Source organism: Sprattus sprattus (assembly GCF_963457725.1).
Source record: "Sprattus sprattus genome assembly, chromosome: 9".
Taxonomy (NCBI): domain Eukaryota; kingdom Metazoa; phylum Chordata; class Actinopteri; order Clupeiformes; family Clupeidae; genus Sprattus; species Sprattus sprattus.
In genome coordinates this window covers 1,667,654-1,687,653 of record NC_137928.1, presented here as the reverse complement: position 1 = coordinate 1,687,653, position 20,000 = coordinate 1,667,654, and the positions used below count along the sequence as shown (strand labels likewise).

General features: G+C 43.9%; 1 protein-coding gene across 1 annotated transcript in view; it reads right to left on the bottom strand.

Annotated features, from left to right (window-relative positions):
* Nucleotides 1-4,338: 4,338 nt before the first annotated feature.
* LOC308369950 (NACHT, LRR and PYD domains-containing protein 3-like) overlaps nt 4,339-20,000 on the bottom strand; it is a 34,629-nt gene continuing 18,967 nt past the window's right edge. The window contains exons 12-19 of the mRNA XM_080844511.1: nt 18,661-18,837; nt 17,796-17,966; nt 13,476-13,625; nt 11,002-11,924; nt 6,829-6,859; nt 6,585-6,681; nt 5,696-5,738; nt 4,339-5,488 (exon numbers count right to left, since the gene is read on the bottom strand). Of these exons, the coding sequence (XP_080700637.1) occupies nt 5,229-5,488; nt 5,696-5,738; nt 6,585-6,681; nt 6,829-6,859; nt 11,002-11,924; nt 13,476-13,625; nt 17,796-17,966; nt 18,661-18,837 (1,852 nt within the window). The 3' untranslated portion in view covers nt 4,339-5,228. The remainder of the gene's footprint in view (nt 5,489-5,695; nt 5,739-6,584; nt 6,682-6,828; nt 6,860-11,001; nt 11,925-13,475; nt 13,626-17,795; nt 17,967-18,660; nt 18,838-20,000) is intronic.

Below are 20,000 nucleotides of genomic sequence, written 5' to 3'. Positions count from 1 at the left end.
TGATGGGCCAGCCAACAGATCCAGCCCCCTACTGACCAGACTAGACGCCCATCTGCCCCCTAATAATTTGAGTTGGAGACCCCTGACATAGACAGTGCTGCACTCTGACACGTACCGCAGGAATACCCCACTATGGGAACCTGAGTACTTGTTAGAGCTTGTTATGGGCTCATTATGGGCTGTCAATACAGGCTAATAGCAGCTTTATCAACTAGTGCAATGTATTCAGAGGCCATTTTTCTCTCATTGAAAGGCAACACACACTCATCAAACAGCCATTCACAGCGATTAAGGGATTGCTTGAAAGGTTTTGAGGTTGCAACATACTGTTTACCATTTTACCGATATAAAAAGAAATGATCCTTTCCTCACATGACTTGAGTTTGATCTTTGCAGTTCACGCGGCAGCACAATGCCTCAACACCACGACCACTTCCCCATCATTCATTCCTCTCAATCATTCCTCTCCACGGCAACGTTGGGGTAAACAAGCCAAACACAGACACAAACAAAAAGACAGACAGACAGACAAACATATTAACAAACTGTGGCCCAGAGGGAGAGTCTCATCTTACCTGCGTCTCGACCCGGCGTCTCACTCTGACTGAACTCTGGTCTCTGTGGATCAAAGAGCAGTGGGGGGGAGGGGGCCTTATCTCCAGCACTCCCTACCTGAGAAGCACTGGCATCAGCAGCAGTAAAAGCACAGATAGGGGGGCAAGCACCCACGCACGCACACACACACAGGACCAAATACTCGCCCTTACACACACACAAATGTCCCACAGAATTGTATGTGCATGTACTGTAATCCAAGCTGAATTCAGAGAACATTCAACTGACAAAGTCACAGCGCAAACACATACAAGCACAGAATGATTTCACATCGGAGAAGTGTGTGTGTGTGTGTGTGTGTGTGATACTCTGTGTACTCTGGACCCTCCTTGCGTTCTCTCTCTGTTTATGAACTTTATTGGCACCAATAGAAACTGGGTAGCTCTTTACAGATCGGGAGTAAGTGGGTACTATCACGGTAATATCTGGATAGCGTTGTCATGGTAACAGCTCATAACAAGTTATTTCATAGTTTCAAACATGTTTAACAACAAAAATCCATTTATTCAGCAGCCATTATCTCATCTCATGTACAGCCACTTACAGCTTGGCATGTGGCACATACTGTAACCATCACAGGTACGGATAGAGCTGAACCCTAAAGCACGACAACGAGACAGACAGAGTGTAGAGAAAGTTCAGTTTACTCGTCTTGTCAGGCAGGGTCAGAACCAGAAGATCAGTCAAACAGGCAGATCAGTCAAACAGGGTCAGAACCGGGAGATCAGTCAAAGAGGCAAACAGGGTCAGAACCAGTAGATCAGTCAAACAGGCAAAACAGGCAAAACAGGGTAACCAAACGCAGAAGAGCAAAACACACAAGCCAATCTGGCAGGGAACAGGTGAGAGTGGACAGGTATAAATACTGAGATACAAATGAGGAGATGGGCTGCAGGTGAGGAGATGGGCGGGGAATACCAGGTGAGAGGGATGAGTTGATTGGATAAGGCATGCAGGAGTGGCAGGAGATATAGTGATAGAGATGAAAGCACACACACACACACACAAACACACACACACACACACACACACACACACACACACACACACACACACACAGGAGAGATTGTAATAGACATGAAAGCAAAACCAGGTGGAACAACAAACTAGAATTGAGGGGAATTTTTGACACATACACAGAGTTAGAAACGTCAGCACTTAAGAATCAAAGATTTACATAACAGTCATGTTTCAGCTCACAAAGGCATATGATTAACACATATACATACTTGATTAAAGTCAGAGTTTCATATTTACCTATAATGACACACTTCACACCTTGCCACTATTTCTAAATATGCCATTATTATAATTTTACATTGTCAGATATATTGTTGTTTGTAGAACTCCCTCTTTCCACCACCAATCCAGAGTCCACAATTGGCAAAAGGTTGTTGATATCTGAGCTCAACAACCAATCATATTACACCCCTCCCTTCTGTGTTCCTGACGCAATGTGTTGATTGGCTGGGATTGTTTATGGCTCGGTCCAAGACACAATGTATCCCATTTACACAACCAGGACTGTGTTTCAGCATCTGAGTGGTGTTCAGTGCACACACTGAAGGGGACTGTGTTTCAGCATCTGAGTGGTGTTCAGTGCACACACTGAAGGGGACTGTGTTTCAGCATCTGAGTGGTGTTCAGTGGTTCACACACTGAACAGGTAGCTAGATGACAGGGGGTTGCAGTTCACTGAATATGACAACAAGCTTGTTGGATTAGTAGCAAAGGTTCGAGAGCATGGATATATCATTCAGAATAAACTCAGAAAACTTGAGCTAGGTCAGAAGTATGCAAAAATCAAAATGGAACTGATATTCTAAAGAAAATGTATCACATTAGGGAATTCAACAGAGCCCAGGTATAACCAACTTTATATATAGTATTTACTATATTCATCCTTGTTGTACATTATTGTTCATATTTGTATGTCTTTGTTATTTATATCATTTCTATAGACACAACAGATCATTAAATCATGGTTCATAGTTCAACCTTTACACAGATAATTCAACCACGGTTCAATAAAAGGTAACTTCATGTTCATCCTGGCATTGATGGCTTGAGAGTGTCTGTGTGCATTCACAATCTAAACAGTTTACCCACTTAGTAGGAACAATCTCCTCGATCCAAACAAGTCTGGATTCAAAACGTTCAAAATTCAAAATTGCAGTTTTTTCTACTTTTATTTAACCACTTCTCTTTGCCATTTACACCACTTTGCGAGGCCCTATCATCCGCTCGCATGGTTTTTCCTATCACTGTTATGCCGATGACACTCAACTGGTTCTGTCTTTCCCTCCCGAGGACCCCACTGTCAGAACACGGATCTTGAAATGTCTTGCTGATATATCCACATGGATGAAAAATCACCACCTTCAGCTGAACCTGGCAAAAACGGAACTGATGGTCTTTCCAGCCAAACAGGTCATCCACCACAACATCAGTATCAATGTTGACTCCTTATCTCTTGTTCCATCAAAAACAGCAAGAAACCTCAGGGCTATTATTGATGACCAACTGACTTTCAGGGACCACATCGCCTCTGTCTCCAGGTCCTTCCGAAAAAGACACACGTCACCCCGCTACTCATTTTACTCTACTGGCTGCCTGTGCCTGTGGCTCGCAACAGTGAGATGAATGGAGAGTGGAGGCGTGTTCATTAAGTTCAAGTCTCTTATGCTTGCCTACAGAGTGAATGCTGGTTCTGCTCCCACCTACCTAAATGCTCTTGTAAGGGCAAATCGTACCCCCCCCCCGGATGCTGCACTCTTCCAGTGAGCGTTGTTTGGCTCTGCAGTCTGTGCAAGTACGGCAATCCAGACTATTCACATTTGTAGTTCCAGGTTGTTGGAACAAACTGCCTAGCACTTCCAGAGCAGGGGCATCCCACCTTCAATAAGCTTTTAAAGACCCAACTCTTCAGAGAGCACCTCCCTTCTTAAACTGGCAACTGGTGCTTAACTTGCACAGCGGTCACATTCCTGCACTTCTTTTTCTTTCTATTTCATTTTATTTTGTTTATTTTTATTTCTTATGTAAAGTAGTATTTATTGTTACACCAGGATTACACTGATTTCCAACACGTCACTTCCCTACATATACCTCGCACTCCCTTCACTCGGTGTCTGGTCTCGCACTACAAGGATTACCTTCCAGTTCCTGCATTCCTGACATTTGGTTAGTATCGTCGCTGTTCGTATCCGAGTTAACCTTGTTTATTTTATAGCCCTAGTAATAGTTTAGATCATAGTCTTGTCGAGTTTGACTCAAGTGTTTTGTTTTGCGCTACAGCGTTTAGTTTAGATAGTTTAGAGAGCCTCTTCGGGACATCATTAGAGAACACAATGTATATTTTTTCATAGTTATGCGGATGACACGCAACTATACATTTCTGCTGAACCAAATTATGCTGCAGCTATAAACTCTATTACTACTCGTCTTTTGGCGAGAAATAAGTGGAAGGGCAATAATTTCTTAGTTAAATTAAGAGCAATAATTTCTTAGTTAAGTTAATTAATTAACTAAATTAGTAATTTGATTACTTAAAAAAACTTTTTTAATCCCTGTTCAATGTATTCATATATTTGAATTTCAATGCATTAATAATAAACTTTATTACAGGCTCAAGGCCCACATGGGAGATGCACAATACATATAATCAATCACATTATATATAAATTTCATAAATACATATAAATATACAAGGAAAGAAGGGCTAAAAAAGGCACTCATGCCTGTGTTCCCAGATCTTAGATGTGTACTTGACAGAGCTGCGGCCAGGGTCTGTCTTCAGATCAATTATAACATTTGAAGAGCGGTCCAGCCTACTCATAGACTTAAAAGTAAGGTTCCTCAGCAAGGCCACGAAGGTGGTTAGACCCATATTACAGAACAGCTGACTGGCTCTAGTACTCCTGGGTTTCTTCAGGAGTATCCTAAGACAGTCATTATAGGCTACTTTCAATTTACACAAGCTCTCCTTCTTGTAATTCACCCAGAGTGGAGCTGTATAGAGAGGGGTGCAGTAGGCTCTAAACAAATTATTTTTTACATCATATGTACAGTGGTGGAATTTTCTAACCAACATGTTAGCTTGGACATAGAGCAATCTCCTCTGTCTAAACATGTCAGCATCATCCTCCAACGTGTCTGTGATAATGTGCCCTAGGTATTTGGTACTATTGGACACCCCCAGAGCTTGCCCAGAAAGATGAAAGGCAGGGAACTTAATATCCATGTCCTCTTTAGTTCTACAGACCATTATCACACCCTTCTTGGCATTATATTTAACATCAAAATCGACCCCATAATTAGTGCAGATGTTAAGCAGGTGTTTAAACCCACCTCTACTCGGGGATAGTAAAGCTAGGTCGTCTGCATACTTAAAGTGGTTGACCAGGGAATCACCTATCATACAACCTGTACTGCATTCCCCCAGCTGCCTGGAAAGGTCGGTCATATAGATATTGGAAAGGGCTGGGGATAATATACCCCCCTGCCGGACCCCGTTCCCAACATTAAAAGGAATTGTACATTACTACTGCATGTTGCTGTGTCTGTTGGATAAAGTACTCTGCTTTTGATCAGACTTGACATTAACCATGACATTAGCCTTCCAGATCCTCCACCAGGCATGGGTCTGCCTCTTTTAGAACTTCGTAGAATGCTTGCTGGGCTGTGACTCCTTTGTTTTGTATCATGGTGAGCAGAACACAGTTCTGTTCCACACTGGTGTGTTTGCTCATCACCTCCTCCCGCTCCTGGTCATTAAGAACCTTCCTCTCCTGGAGTTGGCTAAGAATGGGGTTGAGGACACGGGGAAGACGACTTTCCAGGGCCACCTTGTGCCTACAGAAAAAATCCTGTCCTGGATTGTGATGATTTAAAGGTGGCGAAAAAAGAAAAAAAACATCAGTACTTAAAATTTCACAATACACCACATCCCCTTGTGTACTTACTAATCCTGAAACTGATATGATCAGATCTGTTGAAGTGAAACGTTAAAGAAAACCACACACTAAACCACACACTAAACTAAAACGACCACTTGCCAAGGGCTCATCCACATCCATACCTCTTGGTTCACTCTGCGTCCTCCTCTGGGGGGGCGCATCAAGCTGTGGGTTAAACAATAAGGTTGTTAACGTGTATGAAAAAGCCACAAAATCATATATTTATATCAATGGATTTTCTGAAAAAGCATTCATGTAGGGATCAACCATATAGCAGTACATTTTCAATCAGATCTAATTAATGGACTGTCAGAGAAACAGGCACAGTATTTGGCAGTGCACCACCACAGAAACTCCAGTGGGCGTTTTTCAAAGTCAAGGACGGATCCTTGACGGCTGTCTATCAACGATGTGGTCATTGAATCCCACTGAAGGACTGTTATGATGTCTGGGATCCTTCAAAATAGGTCCTTTGTTCAGAGAATTTTCAAGGATGCAGTTAAAGTATCCTCTGCGTTCACCAGAGACTTTTTACAAAAAAGTGGTGCGGAATTTGAAGGTGGGAACTTTTCGATGATGCACCTGCATACTCGCTAGACTGTTTTATTGTTTGGTGTCTGAATGCTAGGAGGGAGTCTTTTGAAGGACCTGACTTGAAAGGACTCAAAAGGACCCATAATACCAAGGAAGAATCCTTGACTTTGAGAAACACCCAGGATCTCGAGGAAAGGAGCAGTATTTTGCAGGATCTCTGAGATGAGAGTAGACCCTGGCTGGCTGGGTGCCCTGCTGTCGTCACACTGTCCATAGATCCTCCACTAGGTGGCGCTGCTGTGCCTGAAGGATCCTGTAGAAGGCCAGTTTGCCCTGAGCTCCAGCTGCGTGCAGGCCGTCATAAAGGACCCTAATTTTGTTCTCACTGGTGGGAGCATTTTGGATGTTAGAGTAGGTCTCCTGGACGATGACTCCCTAGGTGAGGATCTCGTCAGCTATGGGCATCACCTCTCTCACCCTGCTGATGAGTTCTGCCCTCTTCTTGTCCACAAAGGCAGCTGCCCCCTGGCTGTCGACCTGTCCTGGGCTCCTGCTGGGCTGCAAGGAGTCCCTACTGCCAGACACATATAAAACTCTATATGACAGACATAGTATATGTATCTATACCCATATAACTCACAGCCACCCAATGCAGAGATATATAACTATATGACTCAGACAGACATAGTATATGTCTCTATATCCATATAACTCCATTTACCTGTCTGTGTTGACTGCTGCTGATGGTTGGACTTTACAGAGAGAAAAGGGTGGAAACAGCAGATAAAGGAAGAAACACAACAAAAGAAATGTGACTTATGGGCAACTACAGCAACATGAAACAACTGCTACTGGGAATATTAGTTTCTCCAACTGTTGTATGTGTGGGCTGGTCTATAGAACTTAATTGTATGAATATGGCTGATTATTCTGTCTTATCTCCCTCTGGAACGAAATACTGTTTTCTGATTGGCTAATGGGGTGTACATTAAGTTCGTATAACCGGACACCTTGGACGTAGTCCCAGTAGAAACGTTAAATCGCCGTTCCATATCAATGCTCTTGAATGGTTACCATTGACAACCAACGTAACGTTTTGTTTTTTGAAAAACAGCCGGTTCCAGGCACTACTTTCTCTAACGGGAGCACCAGGCTTCAAATCAAGAATTCATCAGGTTATTATGCATATTACATTTCCTAAAGATAAAGGAAATTCTAAATAATAATAATAATAAAAACATTTTTGGATGTTGTAAACGGGAGATAAGCGGGATAACGGCCTCCGAGCTGTCCAGTTCTACGAAGTTAATGGACTTCTGCGGAGCAACACTCCGCTCCGCGTTGTGGTGTGCTTTGCCCCGCAGCGTCCATTAACTTCGTAGAACTGGACAGCTCGTCGATCCCTTACATAATTCCCTGACTTGCTTGTTTTGTATTTTGATGTTCTCACCGTGAATATGAGTTGTGATGTTCACGTCTCTCTGGACTTGGTTATGAGACACTGAAGGAGCCACAGTTTGACTGTTGTTCTGACCTGAGGATTAACAGTCAGGAGCATTTCAGCCTATTACAGTCACAGTCACAATCACCAGGTAATTACAGTCACAGTCACAATCACCAGTCTATTACAGTCACAGTCACAATCACCAGTTTATTACAGTCACAGTCACAATCACCAGTCTATGACAGTCACAATCACAATCACCTCTCTATTACAGTCACAATCACCAGTCTATTACAGTCCCAGTCACAATCACCAGTCTATTAGTCAGAGACACAATCAACAGTCTTTTACAGTCAGAGACAGTATCACCAGTCTATTACAGTCAGAGACACAATCATCAGTCTATTACAGTCACAACCACAGTCACCAGTCTATTACAGTCACAAACACAATCACCAGTCTATTACAGTCACAAACACAATCACCTGTCTAATACAGTCACAAACACAATCACCAGTCTATTACAGTCACAAACACCAGTCTATTACAGTCACAAACACCAGTCTATTACAGTCACAATCACCAGTCTATTACAGTCACAGTCACAATCACCAGTCTATTACAGTCACAGTCACCAGTCTATTACAGTCACAATCACCAGTCTATTACAGTCACAATCACCAGTCTATTACAGTCACAGACACAATCATCAGACTATTATAGTCACCAGCCCCGCCGACAGGGGGGGACAAACGGGTACGTTGTCCCGGGCCCTGAACTGGCCCTGGAACGGGGGGGGCCCATAACTGGACCCCTTCGCAGCTGCCGTGTCAAATTCATGAGCGGCCCATCGAGTTTGCATGTACGTCAAATCATGGTCCCGTGAAAATCTCTAAGTTCTCCGAGAGTTGTACAACTGGGCAGTCCAACCAGTCTTTATAGCACTATTTGTCTCTGTACATCATACCTATGGTGTGTGTCAAACTCACTACCATTAATCCAACCTTCTGATTTTTGTTTAGCCTCCTATATTGATGTAATTCTTTTTATTCAGACGCTCCATTACTTTCATGACCACAAATATAAATTGGCCAGCGATTTAATTAGTTTTTTTGTTGAATGTAGAATGGTCGGAGCACAGCCTCATGGGAAATGCGTATCGTTCTGCCTTTATCAAGGGAACCTAGGAAGATAAATTAGCGGCTATCAGGGAGAGAGAGCAGGTGAAGCGGACCTGATGAAGGGACATAAGAGAAAGGAGAAAGGAAGGGGCAAAAAGGCCAGACTGAAAAAGAGGCGGATGCTGGAGGAAAGTGCATCAAAATGTACAAGAATTACGGATTTATTCAACCAGCCGTCAACTAGATGCGAGTGAGTTGACAGGACACATTGTTGCGAATTAGCATAACATTTGAGCCAATACGGGACGCGATTTGTTCCGTATTTCCATAAATGTACGTATACAAATACACTGTCACTGTCATGTCTGTCACCCACACATCAACACTAGGATAAATCTAACAATAATGATCAAAAGCCGCCCGTTTGTTTGTGTAGTTGATATATGGGAGGTGGACGGGATGCGGGTTGGCCCAGTTTTGGGCTCGTTGTGGGCCGGTGGTGGGCCGGTGCAGTCAGAATTGTCCTGGTGGATTTTTGTGTTCCACTCCGCCCCTGGGCTGAATTGATTTGAGAATCATCCCCAGTCAGCTGAATTACAGCCAGTGTAACGCGGCTCATGGTTTAAAATAATCCAGTGGCATGGCAACGTGTGAAATTGCCATTTAGATAGAGTTGGATGTAACGAATGGGTTATAAACGTGACGTTTTGGGGTAGCCTGTAACTTAGTTTCTGATTGCCGTTAACTTGACACTCGCCAGATGAATGGGCCCAAACGTTCTCTGGAAGTTCAGCGGACATACACGCGGGTCTGGCGATAAATAAAAGTACCCTTGACATGATTCCCCTCGGTCAAGAGAAAAATGGTCGATGAAATGTGCAGTTAATGAGCTCTAAGTGAATACAATAGCGTGAGTTTTATTGTGGTGTGATTCTGAAAGCCATAACTTCACTCAGTCCATATCCATAGCCTATCCAATTAAAGTTGTAATTTTTTTGAATTTCCGTCATTTAAGGGTAGGGTAGGGACTGAGAAAGTAGAGGTGTGTGTGGTTTGTTTTTTTTTTGGGGGGGGGGGGGGGGGGGGGGGGGCATTGAGAGAATTTTGTCCCGGGCCCAGCCAAACCTGTCAGTGGCCCTGATAGTCACAGACACAATCAACAGTCTATTACAGTCACAAACACAATCACCAGTCTATTACAGACACAACCACCAGTCTATTACAGTCACAGACACAATCGCCAGACTATTACAGTCACAGTCACAATCACCAGTCTATTACAGTCACAATCACCAGTCTATTACAGTCACAATCACCAGTCTATTACAGTCACAGACACAATCACCAGTCTATTACAGTCACAGTCACAATCACCAGTCGATTATAGTCACAATTACCAGTCTATTACTGTCACAATCACCAGTCTATTATTGTCACAAACACAATCACCAGTCTATTACAGTCACAATCACCATTCTATTGCAGTCACAATTACCAGTCTATTACTGTCACAATCACCAGTCTATTATTGTCACAAACACAATCACCAGTCTATTACAGTCACAATCACCAGTCTATTACAGTCACAATCACCAGTCTATTACAGTCACAATCACCAGTCTATTACAGTCACAATCACCATTCTATTGCAGTCACAATCACCAGTCTATTACAGTCACAGTCACCAGTGCGCTTTCGGAGAAATACAGTAATGTGTCTGACATAATAAATGATATTCGTGCCACAAACAAATCGTCTCTTGCCAGATGTAACGCTGCAACTCAGACCATCAAATCAACCAATCCCATAATCCATTGCGATGTTTCATGACTGCACAGCGTAGTTTGACAATGAGACTGTGGACAAACTAGCAGCAAAAACCCATTTCATACGCAAGTCATCAACTTAGTTAAGTGACCAGAGATGGGCTATGAAGTGCTAGTAGCTATGGAGAACTAGATGGGCTATGAATGGGCTATGAATTTGTAATGTAAAGTCAATTCACACGTATTTGAATAGCACATCTAAAAATGACAGGAGTTATAGTGAAGTGCTATTGGCTATGGAGAACTAGACTATTGTTTATTCTATATTCCATTCCAACCAACCAGTACAGAGTGTGTGTGTGTGTGTGTGTGTGAGTGAGAGTACCTTCAGTGTGTGTGTATACCTTTAGTATGTGTGTTTGTGTTTGTATCTTTAGTATGAATGTGTGTGTGTGTGTGTGTGTGTGTGTGTGAGTGTGTGTACCATCAGTATGTGTGTGTGTGTGTGTGTGTGTGTGTGTGTGTGTGTGTGTGTGTGTGTGTGTGTGTGTGTGTGTGAGTACCTTCAGTGGGAGCGCCTCTGGTCCTTTCACGACTCTCTGGTAGTTGTCTGGCCTCTCCGTCATCAAACGTTTGAAATTCTGCTGTCCACACAGACTGCCCCCTACTGTCTGCAGAGCTGAACAACACCATGTGAAAGGAGGCAGCAGCCTTAAGAAGCTTCACCTTGAAGAAGTTGGGGGTGGTTTTGCTGTATCTCAGCATCAGCTCCTCTGGTAAGATCTTAGAGGGGCAGTCGTCAGTCGTTAGGCTATAGAAGCCGTCTATCTGAAGAGGCCTGACAGGCTGGGGATTTGCCCTCCAAACCCCCCCTATCTCCTTCTCATCGCTCTTCACCAGCTGCTTCAGACCGGCATCTTCAGGCAGGAGGTAGGCGTGGAAAACTAGGGGTGACGTGCTGCTCTGATAGACCAACACTTCTGAGTGGACTCTCATGGGAAAGAGCAGAGATTTTAAATAGTAGATAACTCCAAGAGGAGAGAAGGAGGGGTGGGCAAGCCTAGCATGGCGTCGGGTCAGCTCACACACCTCCACACACACTCCGCTGTCCCGCCCATGCAGGACCCTCACAGCATCACGCACAGACGCCTCACAACCCCCCAAACACAGGAAATGTGGCAGATGGATCTCCTCCAGCTCTCCTGACATGAGCTTGATGTCCATCAGAGGACCAGCTGGTCTGGACTGCATGTGGGCCAGCTCTTCAGCATAGGCATGCCAATCTGTGAAGCGGTACTGCAGGGTGACTGGACCGGCACACGACCAGCGCAGACCAGACTCTGAGCACTCATAGCTCCCTGCAGGAGAGCTCAGGCTGTAGGTTGAGATGCTCTTCTCTGTAGAAACTTCAGGCTCCACCAGGACCCAGTGGCTGTTGTCTGGAACTTCAGCACAGGATTCACAGCTCCTCTGTGGGCCATCGCTGCTATAAGACACACACACAGAAACACAAATGAAAGGCAGAAAACCAGTGACTAGTTTTTCCAGGTTATTACCCTACACCAGTGTGAATCATTCCACAATAGGATGTTGAGGTCAATATCAAAATTTGCAATCCATTGAAGAGCAGAACCGTCAAAAAATATAGTGAGAAAAATAAAACAGGTTAACCAGTAATGTGTGGAGTAAATGCTTGGAAATTGCTTAATCTCAACAATAGATGAGCTTCAAATGAGTGCAAAGTAAGACAGTCTTCACTGACAGACACACACACACACACACACAAAGAAGGACACAGTCTACACACACACAAACTTTCTGGACGACGAGCAGAGGCAGTTCGTTCCATTGCGCAGTTGCCCTGGGCCTCGGCCACCAGGGGGGGCCCTCGTCGCACTGCCGATTTTTTTTTTTTTTTTAAGAATTAAAATATATCCCTAACATAAAAGACATAAGCCCACCGGCTTACACACTGTTACCGGTTCCTTCCCCTCTTCAGCCCTGCTTCACACTGACTCTTTAAAAACCCTGGTCTATCTAATGGCTGCTCAGTGTCCAACTACTCTAACAATTAGCAGCTGAGCCTCCAATTAATGGATGCCCCAACCTCACTAGTCCCCAGAGCACCTCCCAGGGTCCTAAAGCCTGCCCAGTATAGCCCGGTATATTACCTAGTGGGACCCAAAGAGTAGCTTGGAGTACCACAATACACTCGCTCACACACAGACATATACACACACGCACAAACACACATACACAGACAAATACACACACAAACAAACACATACAGACATACACACACACACACACACACACACACACCCACACACACACACAGGCAGAGGAGAGTAACCTATTGCTCTCTCTGGGTGCCTCCTGAAGACTGTGTGGTGTGTGTGTGTGTGTGTGTTTTTTGTATGTGTGTGTGTGTGTGTGTGTGTGTGTGTGTGTGTGTGTGTGTGTGTCTTTCATGTCCTTAGTGATTGATTTTAGTAAGTGATTGATTTATTTAACATCAGTAGATTATTCATCACTGTGTGTTGTATTGTATTGTATTGTATTGTATTGTATTGTGAATGCTCTTGTAAGGGCAAATGTTACACCCAAGACGCTGCGCTCATCTAGTGAGCGCCGTTTGGCACTGCCGCTTGTGCAAGCACGGCAATCCAGACTATTCTCATTTGTAGTTCCACGTTGGTGGAACGAACTGCCTAGCAGTACCAGAGCAGGGGCGTCCCTCTCTACCTTCAAGAAGCTCTTGAAGACCCAACTCTTCAGAGAGCACCTCCCTTCCTAACTGGCACCTTGGCTTAACCTGCACCTAAGCAGAGACAGTCCCGCACTTCTTTTTCTTTCTATGTCGTTTTCTATTTCTTTAAAAAGTAGTATTTATTGTTATACCAGGTTTTATTGCTCTTAGTTTGACTGTTCTCTACCTTGTACGTCGCTTTGGACAAAAGCGTCTGCTTAAAGACTAAATGTAAATGTAAAATGTGTGTTTGTGTATGTACTATGTGCTGTTGACCCCAATACTCACTTGGGAGTGTCATCAGAGAGCAGCTGTGCTCCTGGATCCTGCTGGCTTTTGTCTGTGAGGTGCAGCTCTGCAGCATCTGAGGAGTGGGAACTGCTAGTGGAGGCTGGTGCTGCTGCTGGACTCTCCCTTCTGAGGGTATGACCATCCACACTAGAAGACAATTATTAATGTGTTCACAGTTATCAGTTTCTCCAGTTTGCAGAGGAGATTCTTCAGTACATCTCAGAGATGCTGAACTCCTGCATCTCTCTCTCTCTCTCTCTCTCACACACACACACACACACACACACACACACACACACACACACTTACACACTGGAGCTCACTCGTTGCTATGTGCTTCCTGTTTTTTATGTTGGGTTCTTCAATAAACAAACCATAACTTGAAGAGAATGTTCTTTATCTCTCACGTCTTGTATGCAACAGGCTTACAACATGAAACATGCGACTTCATCACTTAACATCTGGTATCACTCTGTACATGCGCCATCTAGCTGATGGATACATGTTCATATCATTACACTTCCCTTACAAAATCCATATTTTACCCAACACAGACAGCCACTCTCAGTGCCGCCGCTCCCATAACACGCACTTACTAACACTCCTGAGGGGGCACCAAACAATAAGCAACTGAAAAATCATCATAGTTATAAAATTATGATGCTGATATTATTTCAGTATGGAAATATAAGGCACCTTTTACTCATGTACGTATATCACAAACAGGCAGAACAAGAGATATATTTAATTGCTCAAAAAAAGTAACAATGGTGCGATGATGCCCGTGCCCTTTCGGTGAGTCCATGGTTTAATCATTGTTAAATACGGGAAATGTGCTGCTAATTTAATGGTTAGCTTATGCATACACCTCGAACTAGCTGACGTTATTGCTAATGTTAGCACACTCAAATATGTTATAACTAAGGTGCAAGTAGGGTTGCCAAACGTCCCTTATTGTCCGGGACATCCCGAATTATGGGTGATTTTGTTTTGTCCCGTCAGGGACAGATCCAGTCCCGTATTCCAATCACAGCCTTCTTTTGTATCCAGGAAAAGACAAAAATATGACTGTTAACGTTCTGACTCTGATTCTGACCGAAGTGCGGGCTAAAACAAAAAATGCTATTTCAAGAAAACAACATGAAATTTGAGAGAAACTTGTAATAATTGTGTTGACTATTACTATGAACAATACATCCAAGCAAGTCCAGTAGTGGTTTGCCAACATTACATTGAAAGGTTTATGGTATGGCTAATGCGAAACCTTGCGATTTTCATTATTGTTGGTCAGCCGTTGGCGCACGCGAGCACCTGGAAGAAAGTGTCACTCATAAAGGAGTTATGCTTAGGGCACCAAAATGGCTTGCAGCGGCACTGGCCACTCTCTCTTTAACACACAAACACACACACACACACACAGACACACAAACACACACACACACACACACACACACACACACACACACACACACACACACACACACACACACACACACACACACACACACACACACACACAGTAGTTCACCCATCCCCATACTAATACAAACTTCTAAACCTGATTGTTCAAATCCTTGATTGTGATTGGCTAAAAGCCGTTGTAAAATCCAGCATTACCTTACAATTTGACCTGATTACATTCCATGTTACTGCGCAGCGAATGGCAAGGCATTCATATAGCGCATTTCATACCCAGTGTTCCATCTGGCTGTTGCGTTGCTTCAAGGGTTGCGTGGCAACGATTTATTTAGGGACTATCATTTTTAGTGGCGGAAGAATGACGGTTTATCATTAAACTATTGTTTCTTAAATTGAATTGTCTTTATTTATGAAACCATATCAAATATGTGTAGTAACAGGTTTAGAAAAGCAATAAGCCCCGTGAGTCCGTGCTTTGCGCTGATTTTAGAACAGGTAAGGGGGTTTAATGGCACTCCGCTTCGCGTCGTGCCTAACAACTCCCTTACCTGTTCTAAAATCAGCGCAAAGCACGGCCTCTTGGGGCTTATTGCTTAAATACACTCACCATACCTCACTCATTACACTATATCACACACGCCAGAACACACACACTCTCTCTCACACACACACACACACACACACACAGACACACAAACAGTAGTTCACCCATCCCCATACTAAAACAAACATACACACTCAACATACCTCACTCATTACACTATATCACACACGCCAGAACACACACATTCTCTCTCACACTCACACAAACACCCCCACACACACCCCCACCCCCACACACACACACACACACACACACACACACACACACACACACACACACACACACACAAACAGTAGTTCACCCATCCCCATTCTAATACAAACATACACACACACCATAGCTCTCTCATTACACTATATCACACACGCCAGATCACACACACACACACACAAACACACACACACAGATCTTTGCAGGGTGATTGAAACACACACACACTTGATCCATCACAGGGTTCTTCACATACACACTGTACCTCAAAAATGACACTGCATCAAACACACCAACACATTCACTGCAGGGTGACCAAAACACACACACCCACACAAAACACACGTACATGTAACACACATGTACTGTCCCCTGTTGCAATCCTGGCGGGTCTAGGCACCGCCCTGTGATATTTGAATGCCTGTTCTCTCTCTCTCTCTCTCTCTCGCTCTCCAGCAGGTGATTTGGGGACAGGTGTATCATTGATTGGCTGGGCTACATAACCCCTGATCAGCCGGCAGTCGGGAGAGCGTTGGTCTTTTCAGCATTTGGTTATCGTTGGTCGTTGGATAGTGATAGGATTTTGGATACGCAATAGATTGTGGATTGTCGTCCTCGTTTGTTTTGAATTACCCTTGAACTGACTTTGCATTACATTTTTTGGTTTCTATTCACAGCACTGACATTCACCAGACTTTTGCCTATAATTATTATATAAATATAAACCTGTACCATTTAATGAATAACTTATTATTATTATACATTCTGTGTGGCCTCCCCTTTATGTTTTAAAAAAAGTGAAGGAATGTAACTAGAAGTGCAAGTTAAGTACTAGTAGAAGTGCAAGTTAGTAAGGGAGGTGCTCTCTGAAGAGTTGGGTCTTAAAGAGCTTCTTAAAAGGTGTAGAGGGACGCCCCTGCTCTGGAAGTGACAGGAGCATTTGCCCTTACAAGAGCATTTAAGTAGGTGGGAGCATAACCAGCAAGTGACTCAATGAGTAGTGGGGTCACAAACAAACAAACATGATGAGTCAAAGAAGACAAATAACCAAAGGATGAGATGAGATGTAAGACAGCCCAGAGCTGTAAGGTGTTAGACAGAAAAGAGGGGGAAGAACAAGGGAGAGAGAAGGATGAAAGACGGCCTTGGCTCTACACACTGCTGCTCATTAATCCCATCAGAAGGATAAAGGAGAGAATTAAATAATCAATCAGTCTGTTCTGGACCACAGACCCCATCAAGCTCACGTCTGTTGTGTAAAGTAGCCTTCCCAACTGTATGACAAAAGAAAAGACACAACAATCCACCAGTCTCCATGACAACTGTCTCCCAGTGACCCAGACTGCATGAGAGACAGAGGGCTGCTGTATTCTGACCTCAGTAACAGCAGCCATGATAAACACACACATTAGACACACTGCAGCAGAAACAGTAAGGGCGAAGCTAAAAAGTCCAAAACCACTGGTCCAATCAGAAGAAGAGAGTGGCGTCTGGCTCGACCAATAGAGATGGCTTCACATTCCCTTTATGGTGTTTGTAACCTTTTCAGTCCCTTACTGGGCTTGAACCTGTTACCTTGGGCATGGGAGCCTGAGACACACTAAGATGAGATAGTATTATGACTCTTACTGGACTTACTTTGATGCGAGTTAAAGACTGGAGTCATTTCAGAAACATAAAATGGACAGAGAGAATGAAAAAAAGAAAGAAAGAAAAATTGAGGAAAAATAGACATGAAAAGAAAAAGAGGTGGGTGAAAGAAATGAGAGTGACTGAGAGAGATGGGGGCCAAAGGTCAAGGTCAAAGGTCACAAACAAACAAACATGATGAGTAAAAGATGACAAATAACCAAAGGATGAGATGAGATGTAAGACAGCCCTGAGCTGTAAGGTGGCAGAAAAAGAAAGAGGGAAACACAAGGGAGGAAGAAGGATGAAAGACGGATGAGCAAAAGCAGAGGACCACAGAGGAAACAGACAGAAGAGAGAGAATCTGGAGAACAGAAAATAAAAGACAGGCATCCATGTTGGGTTTCGTGTTATAAAGACATGCGTGAGATAGTTTTGATGAGATATTTACTCACAGTAGTTCCTCCAGTTTATTATGGGGGTCCTCCACAAGAGCAGAGAGCTGCTCAACATCTGATGCACTCAGGTTATTGAGGCTCAGGTTCAGCTGTGTGAGACTTGAGTGTGAGGTCAGGGCAGAGGCCAGATAGGAACAGCTCTTCTCTGTCAGGTCACAGCCAAACAGCCTGGGAGAAACATCATGATACACCTGAATATGAATCATCAATCCTCTATTTCCCCACACACACTCAGGGATAAAAAATAAAAAAACACACACACACACAATCAGGGATACACACCACACACACATACACACACCTCCAGTCATGTAGTCTGTATTTACTCTCTCTGGAACCTCGAGTCTCCTAGAGTCCTACTTGTCACACACACTTACACACACTTACACACACACACACACAAACACACACACACACACACACACAGGGACACACACACACACACACACACACACACACAGGGACACACACACAGGGACACACACACACAGGGACACACACACACACATACACACACATATTGGGACACCAACACACACACACACAGGAACAAACAGGAACACCAACACACACTCACTCAGAGATAGAAACACACAGACACACACACACACACACACACACACACACACACGCTCAGGGGAATAAACACACACACACATACTAACTAACAAAAATATACATACATACATACCTTCATATTATTAGTAGTATTTCACTTACCCCAACACTACCCCCCCCCCCCCCCCACACACACACACACACACAAACCCACAGAGACATGATACTTACAATTTTACTATTTCACTTACCCACACACACACCTCCCCACACAAAAACACATACTACATGAAATGATACTTACATTAGTTCCTCCAGTTTGCAGTTTTGATGAGAAAGAGCAGAACATAAGTGTTCCACTCCTGAGTCTCCCAGCAGCTTATTGCCCCGCAGGTCCAGCAGTGTGAGACTTGAGGAGTGTGAGGTCAGGGCAGAGGCCAGATAGGAACAGCTCTTCTCTGTCAGGTTACAGAGACCCAGCCTGGGAGAAACATCATGATACACCTGAATATTAATCACCAATCCTCTATTTCCACACACACACTCAGGGATACACACACACACAGACACACACACACACACACACACACACACACACACACACACAAACATATATACAGTGGGGAAAATAAGTATTTGAACCCCTTGCGATTTCACAAGTTTGGCCACTTGCAAAGAAATGTGTGATCTATAATTGTAATGGTAGGTGTATATTAACAGTGAGAAACAGAATCTCAACAAAAAAATCCAGAAAAATGCATTTTATAACATTTATGACTTTATTTGCATTTGATGCAAAAAATAAGTATTTGAACCCCCAAAACTGACTGACAAAAATGACTTAGTACTTGGTGGAATAACCCTTATTGGCAAGCACAGACGTCAGACGTTTCTTGTAGTTGGTCAACAGGTTTACAAACATTTCAGGAGGGATTTTGGTCCACTCCTCTTTCCAGATCCTCTCCATATCTTTAAGGTTGTGTTTTCAATGGGAGGGAATGAGGGAATGAGGTTCAAGCCCAATATTCCACGTTACATGGCCCCATCCATAGTCCCCTTGATGCGGTGGAGTCGTCCTGTACCCTTGGCAGAGAAACAGCCCCAAAGCATAATGTTTCCACCTCCATGCTTGATGGTGGGTATGATGTACTCTTGGGGTCATATTCAGCATTCCCCCCCCTGTCAAACACGGCAAGTCGAGTTGATGCCAAAGAGCTTGATTTTGGTATCATCTGACCACATTCTGTCTCCCAATCCTCCTTAGAATCATTCAAGTGTGCAATGGCAAACTTCAGATGGCCCTGTACATGCGCTTCCTTGAGCAGGGGGACCTTGCGAGTGCTGCAGTACTTCAAAACATTACGGCGTGGTGTGTTGCCAATGGTTTTCTTGGTGACTCTGGTCCCAGCTGCCTTGAGATCATTCACAAGCTCCCCCTGTGTAGTTCTGGAGTTATTCTGCACCTTCGAATGATCACTGATTCCGCACAACCCCCCCCCCCCCCCCACACACACACACACACACACACACACATACACTCACACACCCCCCCCCCCCCCTCCACACACACACACAAACATACAAACGCATTCTCGATGAAATGATACTTACAATTTTAGTATTTCACTCACCCACACACACACA